This window comes from Eleutherodactylus coqui, chromosome 1 (assembly GCF_035609145.1).
Source record: "Eleutherodactylus coqui strain aEleCoq1 chromosome 1, aEleCoq1.hap1, whole genome shotgun sequence".
NCBI lineage: Eukaryota > Metazoa > Chordata > Amphibia > Anura > Eleutherodactylidae > Eleutherodactylus > Eleutherodactylus coqui.
The window spans coordinates 29,570,253-29,580,684 of NC_089837.1; the positions used below are offsets into that span (position 1 = coordinate 29,570,253).

General features: G+C 42.7%; 1 protein-coding gene across 1 annotated transcript; it reads left to right on the forward strand.

The window, feature by feature from the left end:
• The first annotated feature begins 289 nt into the window (after positions 1-289).
• On the forward strand, positions 290-8,036 carry LOC136610704 (taste receptor type 2 member 39-like). The gene is made up of 3 exons (XM_066589948.1): positions 290-1,004; positions 7,124-7,204; positions 7,972-8,036. The coding sequence occupies exons 1-3, from the start codon at positions 290-292 to the stop codon at positions 8,034-8,036; spliced, it is 861 nt and encodes a 286-aa protein (XP_066446045.1).
• The last annotated feature ends 2,396 nt before the right edge of the window (positions 8,037-10,432 follow it).

Consider the following 10,432-nt stretch of genomic DNA (forward strand, 5'->3'; position numbering starts at 1 on the left):
TTGCTTGGTACACAAATACATCCATCATTTGACAACCTGTTGTACAGATTTGCATGCAAATCAAATATGCTTTAGCTATTTACATGAGTGACCGCCATAAGAATACTATAAACAAGCCAAGAGAAGCTGATCCTTTCACAAAGCCAAAAAGAAGACGGTTGAGACAAAAGGTAGTATTTGGAGTATCCTTCTTAGGAGAAAGTTCATCATGAGTACCATGGAAGTTTCTCTCATATATATTTTTGCAGCAGTGCTATGTGCTGAATGCTTTGCAGGAATCACAGTTAATATGATTATTGTGGCTGCTAACATCAAGAAATGGAAAAAGCCAAAGTCTTGGAACACCTGTGATATGGTCCTGAGCATCCTGGCTGTTTCTAGAATCTTGCAGCTTCTCAGCATCCTCTTCTTTTTCACGGTTTGTTTATTTTATCCTTGGTTATTTCTTAACTTTGTTTATGCAATAACATTAGCAATATTCATCACGTTACTGAGCTCCATCAATTTCTGGTTTGCCACCATTCTCTGTATCTTATACTGTGTAAAGATTACAAACTACAGCTGGAAGTTGTTTGTCTTCCTGAAGACCAAGATCTCCACCCTTGTTCCATGGTTCCTTCTGGCTTCTCTGGTTATTTCTGTATCCTCGAGTCTTCCACTTGGTTGGTGCGTTTTAAGTATGAGGAATTTAACCAACACTTCAATGGACAATGTAACTTCCTTCTTTGATTCTTTTGATTCAAACCTTTACAACCAGTTCCTAATAGTATTCTTGGGGTCATCGCCACCATTTATAACTTTTTCCGTTGCAATATTCCTATTAATTCAATCCCTTAGGATGCACACCAGACAGATGAGGAGCAGTGGGTCAAGTCCAAACTTGGAATCTCACTTCCGTGCTGTGAAGAGTATGAGCTTATTTCTAGTGTTGCATGTCATGAATTTTATATGTGTGAACATCTCATTGTCTGGGAGTCTGGGCGATGACCATGTTGGGCTGTTGTGTAATGCAATTATAGGTTGTCTTTCCCCCTTCATCCATTCACTGTATATAATCTGTTCGAGAAATGACCTACAAAACATGTGTATCTCATTGTTCTGTAGCCTGTAAATATGTGCACAATAGTAGAATAGATTTAAATTGATTTGATCTATGCCATCTCCATTTAAAGGTGGGAAAACATCCTTCCAGCATTTTCTCTGGAGACTATACAGAAGGGTGTGTGCTGTATTACAGCTATAGTGAATTGGAGTTAAAGGGGTTTAATGGGAATATAATACCCTTAGAATAAGTCATTACCTTCAGATTAGTGGATTTACATCTTCTGGTACCCCTGTCGGTCAGCTGGCTGAGGGAACCATGGTAGTGCAGTGTGCCTGGTGTCCCCTTTACTGTTTATCAGGCTTCAATACTTCTTATAGTGGCTTTGTAGTGGCACCGGGATACATTGAGCTGTGATTCTAGGTAGAGCCTGTACTAGGAGTATGAAGCTGTGTCTGGTGAACAATATGGAGCACTGCAACCATGCAGTCAACTTATCTTCATACCTGATATTGATGGCTTATTCTAAAGCAAGATCCTTTAATGGCCATGATATGTTTATGAATAGGCTCAATGTCAATGTTTACTTCCATATATATATTTATTTCGCCTGTGTTAAAGTGGCCTTCTAGTTTCAGGACAAAATTCTGTCCTGAGAACAAAGGGTGGGGGGTATATTACCCACACTTGTTCTTCTACAGTATTCATTCAATCTATCAATTACAGTTCATATTTTTGGCCACACAAGATGGCTATCTAGTTAATGCACACAACACACCGCTCTCTGACTGGCCAGCTCGGATCACGTGAGCAGTACTGGCCAATCAGAGAGTAGGTATAGTGCATTGCCATTCTAGCATTACCAATGCGCTTTGGGGATTAGGTCGTCTGAAGGCTGGCATCCAATGTAGATGACCAAAGCGAATGCAGGAAGCAGTGGATTGGATGAAAGGCAGATAATCCTAAGTGTAGGTCCCTTCCAGTCCTGGGACAAAATTTTGTCCTGAAAGTGTTGCTTTTCATGATTATATGGTAATTTGACTTTCTTAAAAAAGTGAACCATATTTAAAGGGCCACTCAGGTGAAAACATGTTTCTCCATTCCGGACCCCTTCTACTCCATGCAGTGCAACCCCTTGTCTAATGCTTATCAGGCACAATGTTGAGAATTAGATTTTTTACTTTCAGTTTCACATCAATCTTATGATGTATCAGTACAGCATTAGCTGAAGCTAAACCATTTTTGCCTGTTGGGCGGACAGTTAAATTATTACCTTCTATAGTACCTAAAATAGCTACAGACCATAAGTATAGTCAGGAGGAGGAGCTGTGGTCAACATCAACTGGAACATGAGTGCCTTTGTCCCCTCTAGGCAGTTTCAGTGATAGTATCATCACAGACTGAGGATCTGGCTAGAAACTGAATACATAACTTGGGGGGAATAGCTGCATAGTGAAAGATTTTTAAAAAATCTACAGAGTGGCCCTTGAAATAAAAATCGTTTTGTTTGCGGTCACTATGATGAGACTTCAGGCAATGATTATCACTGAAAAATTGTTTAAACAATGGTTTTTTAGAGATAACTGTGCAGTGTAAATGCTCCCATCGTTTACTTTTCTGCCGAATGATGGATTTCATGTGAGCATGAAATCCATTGGTTGTGATAGTAGGGATCGCATGCTGAGTTCTCCACAGGAGCCCTGGAAGCATTGTTTTCAGCTGCAGTCCCATGGCAGAACAAAGGGTCTGTATGCAGATAACGGACCACCTACTGTTATCTGCATACAGTGAAGAAAGGCTCATTTACATGCAAATGAATCTAATAAGCTACTAATAGGCATTAGTGCCCAATTAGTAAATCATACAAAATGATCGCTCACACTGTCAATCAAACTATCTTTAGAACGAAATCTTCAGCGATCGTCTTTGCATGTAAATGGGGCTTTAGACAGTAATCTTTTTGATTATGATGCATAACCCCCCCCCCCCCCCCCCCCGAGCTCCATTTAATGCTCATCTATTCTAATAGTAAAATATGACAATGGCATTTAAGGAGTATGAGAATGGGACTCATATATATCCACATATGCAACACAATTTCAGAATTTGCTCAGTTATAAAAGTAGAATTCACACCAGAAGGTTACCACCAATGATTCACTCTGCTGGAGAATAGCTAGTCATATTATCTGGTGTAAACCAGGATAGCAATAAAATATTTTTGACCAAGTTACATTCAGGTCTTCTCTCCACACCAATAGATTATGGATGATATCATGTTGTTAGTTCAAACTTTTGAAAACCAACTATGCCTGAATGTGTGATGATGACATTCTTCCTCCTAAGTATGGAGTGTCACCTAATAGCTGGATGGTTCTAACTACTGTTGGGGAGAACATTCATCGCCGTGCCTCAACTACTGGGACTAACCATGAAGTGCCAGGTCTTTCATTTCACTTTCAAGTTGCTTTGGGGGTTCCAGTTCTTAGGTCGCTTCCCCATCCCCACACAAACACTCGGAAATAAGAACCTGGGGCAATTTCTGATTTAAGAAGACATCAGAAGATATGACTTCTGGAGAATCACAGAAGGGTACCTTCCAAGATTTTAATTGATTTGCAGGACATTTTAAAGCACTGGACAAATGCACCAAAACTTCCAAGAAACTTCCACTTGCCTAAGTCTCACTCACTGAGGACTGTTTCACACGACAATCCTTCCAAAAATCAGAACACCCCAAAGATACTATTATCATCCTATGCTAAATCCCAGATGCAGCACTGAATTCACCGCTCTTCAGGCTTCAGAGCTAATATGTCTTTGCATTCCTGACTGCTTTCATCTTCCTTTGACTTTCTTCATGTTTTGTTCATAAGGAAAATGCTATATAAAGAGAACTAAAAGAAAATTGGATTGTAATAATGCAATATTATGCTTCAAGCTTTCCTAATCTAAAAGTGATAAAAAACACTGTTAAGAAGGATTTTCTGTAGGATCTGTGTGCTGTACAACTGGATCAACACATCGGAGGTCTAGAAGGTGATTGAGCTGAAGGTAAACTTTAAAGGGGTTTATCCACACTTTAACAATTAATGACTGATTCTCAGGATTGGCCATAAATATCTGATCACTCGGAAACCCAGGGGATTAGCTGACTGAAGGGGCCATGGTTCTAATATGAGCACTGTGGCTACTTGGGTGTTTACATCTGATCCTGTTCATATTTAAAATGCAGTTTGTATAGTAGCCGTTCAGGGTACTGCAACCTTGTTCTATTAAAGCCAATGAGTGGTAGTTAACAGCACGCACTGTACATTTAGCAGACAGAGTGAGCATCTAGGCTGTGACAATAACATCAATAGCAACAACAGCAGTTAGGCCTCATGTCCACGGGCAAATTAAGATTTTAAATCCACAGCGTTTTTCCTGCACGCGGATCCGCACCCCATAGGGATGCATTAGACCTCCGCAGGTAGTCAAATACCTGCGGATATCATTTTTCCCTGCAAGTGCGGGTCCCGCGTGCAGGAAAAAATCCGGACATGCTCCATTTAGGCATGGGTCTCCCACGGGGACGGCTCCCGCAGGCTTCTATTGCAGCCTATGGAAGCCGTCCAGATCCGCAGGAGACCCGCGCCTGAATTAAACTCACCTGCTCCGGGCGATGCGTGTCTTCCTTCCTTCGCGGCCGGAAACCTCTTTCTTCGGCCCGGCGGATGTGCCCGGCGCATGCGCGCGGCATGCAGCCGGCGTGCCGAGCACATCCGCCGGGCCCAAGAAAGAAAATCCGGCCACGAAGAAGGGAAGACACGCGCGGCCCGCAGCAGGTTAGTTTATTCTTATTTTCAGCCCTCATGTCCGCGGGGCAGGAGTGACCCGCTGCGGATTCTCCATGGAGAATCCGTAGCAGGCCTGATTTTACCCGTGGACATGAGGCCTTAGAGGGAAAAAGTGCCAGCTGTCACTTTATAGCCCCAGGGTTCTCATGCACCAAAGTCTATAAGCCCTGACAAAAGCCGTTTCAAATTGTCTGCCTGTTAGTTTTACACTAACAGGCATGGAAAACAAAAGCATTGCTGTATTTTATTTAAGCCCTTAATGACCTCCCATATGCCTACACCTTTTGATGGTGGCCATTAAGGGGCTTTATTCTGATCCACTCTCTAACAGAGGTTGCATCAGAAGTCTGGAACGGGTCTCTTGTGTCAAAGAGAGCGGACTAACAGCTGTTGGACAACAGCCTGGCACCTGCTCTAACAGCGTGGACCAGAGAAACCTTGATCTCTGCTGTTTAACCCTTGACATGCCAAGGCCTGTACAACTGCAGCATGTAGAACTCTTATAAAGACAGGAGGCTCGGTCTCTCACTCATCAGACCTCTACAATGTGATAATGTGGTCCCGCTGGGTTGCCATGACCCTTAGAAACATCAATAAGGCCTCTGGGTCTGCCAGCTACATTGGCCAATGAGCCTTAGATCTGATGGTCAGGGGTCAGGCATGCAGGAGCCAGCTGATCAGCTGTTTGTTGAGTCGGTATGTTCATACAATGAGCTGATTTCCCATTAATCTACTATTGATGACCTATTCTGCTAATAGGCCATAACTAGTTTACAACTGGACAACCCCTTTATGTTATGGATCATACTCCTACATGATTTGTTAATGCATGGGGCCAGGCTCATTTTACACCTTGTTATATTTTAATTGAGTACTAGTCCCGTCCTGCCCTACACCTCCTATGTAGAATACTGCAGTGTTCCCCAACTCCAGTCCTCAGGGACCGCCAACAGGTCATGTTTTTAGGATATCTTCTAGTAAGAACACCTGAGGCACCAACAATAATTACATCACTTGTCAATACTGAGGAAATCTTGAAAACAAGTGATGTAATTATTGTTGGTGCCTCAGGTGTTCTTACTAGAGGATATCCTAAAAACATGACCTGTTGGCGGTCCCTGAGGACTGGAGTTGGGGAACACTGCAGTATTCTACATAGGAGGTGTAGGGCAGGATGGGACTAGTACTCAATTGAAATATAACAAGGTGTAAAATGAGCCCCCCAAAAATGGATTCTATCTTTGTGTTGTGGCTCCTGTAAGACAAAGTAAAACATAATTGCAAAGTTGAAGAATCACATTTAAGCCCCATGGGACCACTACTATGACTGAAGTAAAAAAAGCATACTCAAAGGACCTGTGCTCCATACCATTGTGTAGTGCATCCATACCTTCCTAATCAAGTACACTATTGCTATTTCAATATAGGACACCAGCAATGAGATATAATGCTGGTGTTGCAGCAGTGCTGAGATCGCTGCCGAATGACAAAGTCCGATGCGGGTTTTAGATTTGGTTCTGCACCTTCTAGCTCAGTAGGTGTGACGTAATGTAGGCACATCTGTGGGTAATTAGCTGGGTATTTAGCTGGGCTGATGCTAAGCTAAGGTGCTGTGTATTGTCATTTGCTCTCTGTCTGAGCTGGCAGTCAGTAGACCCCATGGTGAGCGTGTTAACCACTGCTCCATACTCAGGACGGATCAGTATGGGGCAGCTTATTCTACTAAAGCTAAATGCTGTGTGTTATTTTGTTTTATCCCTTAGCGGTTTGGCCAAGTAGGGTTAGATCAGACATTTTGATTACAAAAGTGCATCGATAAAATAGAACTCTAGTAAAATGTTTCTTTAACTGTAAATAAGCTAGTGATCATTTATTTCTTGGTACGCAGATTTTTCCGTCTTTCAAGATTCAAGATTTGCATGGGCATCAGACATGTTACAATAAAATACAAGAGTGACAACCATAAGAATACTATAAAAGGAGAAGCTGATCCTTTCACAAAGCCAAAAACAAGACGCTGGAGACTAAAGATATTTGGAGTATTCACCATAGAAGAAAGTTCATCATGAGTAACAAGGAATTCTCTTTAAAATATATTTATTGTAGCAGCGCTCTATACTGATTGCTTCACAGGAGTCACAGTAAATATGATTATTGTATTATATCCTCAGCTTATCATAAACCTGTAAGAGCTGTAATGGTGGTCACCATGTGACTGAACTCCATTTATCTCTGGTTTGCAGGCTACAGTAAGTTCTTTATCTTCCTGAAGACCAAGATCTTCACCCTGGTTCCATGGATGCTTATTGCTTATGGCTTCTCTGGTTATTTCTGTGTCCTCAAGTCTTCCATTTGGTTGGTATATTACTAGTGTGAGGAATTTAACCCATGCTTCTATGGACAATGTGACTTCCACCTCTGATTTTATTAATTAAAACGTTAACCAGTTCCTGATAGTGTTCTTGGGATCATGGCCGCCATTCATGACTTTGTGTGTTGCAATCTTCCTAATAATTCAATTCCTTATGATGCACCCCAGATGAGGAGCAGAGGGCCAAGTCCAAACCTGGAATCCCACTTGTATTCTGTAAAAGATATGAGCTTATTTCTGGTATTTCTAATTGCCTGGGAGTCAAGGTGGTGATGATATCTGGTTGTTATTCAATACATATATAAGTTGTGTCCCCCCCCCTTCATCCATTCACTGCATATAATCTGCTCCGGTGGTGATCTATAGAAGGTGTTTATTTAATCCGTGGAGTTTAAAAGTAAGTGCACAAAATTGGTTTACTAATATCAGGGGTAATGTTGTGTTGGAAGGTGTTTTGGCGGGTTTAACATTATTAGTAAGATATGTTTTTAAGGCTTACTAGAGTTTGGAGGACTGAATGTACTAGAGGTCTCTCTGAGTGTGTCCTCTCTATCTATGTATCTCCGACCAGTGTAGGGAAGGAGGACCGAGGTAAGAAAGCCTTAGGCTGCATGCACATGGGCAAGTTGGATTCCTCATATGGGAGCCTGCAGCAGTATCCGACCCTATGTGTGGCTGGCATCTGCATGTACCTGTATTTTCTTTTTATCTGTACTGCAGATGTTCCACACGAACCGCCATCGGACATGCACAGTATCTGTGGAATCCGTGGCCTGTCCGTGTAGAATCCACAGGAAAATAGAGCATGCTGTGATTATTTTTTCCTCTGCAAGTGGAAATCACAACTGATTTCCACTCGTGTGTAGAAAGCAGCAAATCTCCATGGGAAGTAACGGGTGGTATTTGCTGCAGAGTCGCAATGCGGATGCCAACCATGGATTCCGCAGCAAATATCCACCCATGTGCATTCAGCCTTAGTTAGCAACAACATTATGATATCCACATGCAGTCACTACTGAAAGTACGCAGTCATGCCTAGTAAACAATAGGGAACTCCACAGCCATTTCAGTAACTGTTCTTCAGACATGATCACTTATCATAAAAGTATTGTAGTCCCAGAAAGCCCTTTTATTGATCTCCATAAACGAATTCCATGTCAATGTTTACTTCCACATAAATATATATTTTCTTGCCTGAATTAAGCAATTGTTTTTACTGTAGCTGATTTGTTTTATTATAAATACATTGCAACTCTTTATTATTATCATTTGAACCACATAGAAAAAAAAAATAATTTTATTTGTCGTCTGTTTCATCAGAATTAGGGCTTGTTCAGACCTCATTATGGCTTCTTGCTTTCCGTTTAAAATCCCCAAAACACGACACCTGAATGGATCCTATCTTGGACAGCTGAAATGGTGACCAATAGGTCTCTGTTTCGGCAGGCTTTCGTTCATTCCTGACATTTTGTGTTGTGAAGAATAGCGCAGTCCACCACGTTATCCTTTCTGGAATAAAATGGAAATCCTGAGGGGACCCATGGATGAAGGCAATAACCAGGTCTAAGCAGAGGCATCACGGCGCCCCCCAGAGACCCCATACTTACCTGCAGATTCGGCGTCCTAGGTCCTGCATGACGCTTTGGCGTGACGCGCCGCAGCATCATGTGACACGCCGGCCACGTCACATGACACGCCCACAGTGTCACATGATGCGCCGGCCGCGTCATATGACGCCGTGGCGGTAGGCGGGGAAGCAGTGCGTACACCCGTGGCAAATAGAGCATGCCGCGGGTGAGGTCGGGTGATTTCACGGTGCGGAATTCCGCGGTGGAATTCCGCACTGTGAGCACTGACCCCCGCACAGAAATAGAGCATGCCGCGATTTGTTTGCCGCGCGATATTTCGCGCAGCCAAATCGCGTCCGTCGGCATAGGATTGCGTTTGTTAACGCTATCCTATGCAGGCTTCCAGCGGCGGAAATTCGGCGGGACGTCCGGCCGCGGTATTTCCGCCCATCTGCAGGTGGCCTAAGAGGTTTTTGCTTCAGGCTTTGAAAAAAAAGCAATCTCCACATGTGTGATGATGACTTTCCTCCTATGATGGAGTGACTGTAAACAGCTGCATGGTTCTATCTATTGTTGGGAAGAGCATTCAATGTAAGGGCAGCTTCAGACGAGAGTAAACACAAATATACTTGCCACAGCGCAACATATTTACGCAGTGAACGAGGTTGATTTGCATGCGTGTCTGTGAATAGAACTGTACTTAAAGGCATGCAGGGCCAGTTCATATGTGCTCATCCCTCCCCACGATTTAAAAGGCTATTTAGCCGAATGCGGTCCATTTATTTTTTTTTATCTGAGTTTCTGGGAAGTGTTTTCTGCATGTTCTTGCATTTGTGTGTGCACTTCCCATAGAAATCTATGGGATCTTTTGAGATGCAAATTTGCAGGAAAATAAAGGAAGTTAGATTTTTTTTTTGCGAGTGAGAGAAATGTTCATGCAAACAAAGGAAATAAGAGCAAACCCATTGAACTCAATGGGTTCTGCCGAATCCTCTGTGTTCTATCCTTTGTGTGCGCATAAATTCACGCAAATTTGTCTGTATGAAACCGGCCTAAATGATCACTGTCCCCGACTATTCAATTAATAGTGACGTGCAATGTTTTTCACTCCACTTTCAGGTTCTTTCTATGGGTCCTTTTCTCAGGGGTCTTAGGAAAAGGCAATTAGGGTCAGTTTCTGATTTAAGAAGATATATGTTATGTCCAAGCCTTTGTCTGGACTGGACATAGTAGTTGTTCAAAAAGGACTGGATATACACTCTATAAATAATTCAACAATACCAGTTTTGACAGTACGCTGAGACCAGGAGGACATGGACCTGCACCAGAAGTCCACCAACACAGGGGAATATACATCACCATCTAAAACAAGGGGTCAGAATAGAAATACTATTACAGTAACTGATTGGCCGGCTGTGGACAACACTTCCCCGCTGACCAATCGGACCTCACACCATCAGATGGAGGGAAATGCCTGGTGTCCAGTGCCAAATGACAAGGTGCATGCACTAGCACCAATGTCATATGGGTTGGTCAGATCTCATAATGCCCGCTCAGACCCGCTTCCATGTTGCAGCCGTTGCACCGTAATATTGATGCAGCAAGTGCACCAT

Bases quoted from the DNA above. Each gene is read 5' to 3' on its own strand.
- LOC136610704 (XM_066589948.1), top strand. From the start codon at position 290: ATGATTATTGTGGCTGCTAACATCAAGAAATGGAAAAAGCCAAAGTCT. The intron at 1,005-7,123 runs GTAATGCAATTA...TCTGGTTTGCAG, and splicing joins TGACCATGTTGGGCTGTTGT to GCTACAGTAAGTTCTTTATC. The intron at 7,205-7,971 runs GTTATTTCTGTG...TCTGTACTGCAG, and splicing joins TATTGCTTATGGCTTCTCTG to ATGTTCCACACGAACCGCCA.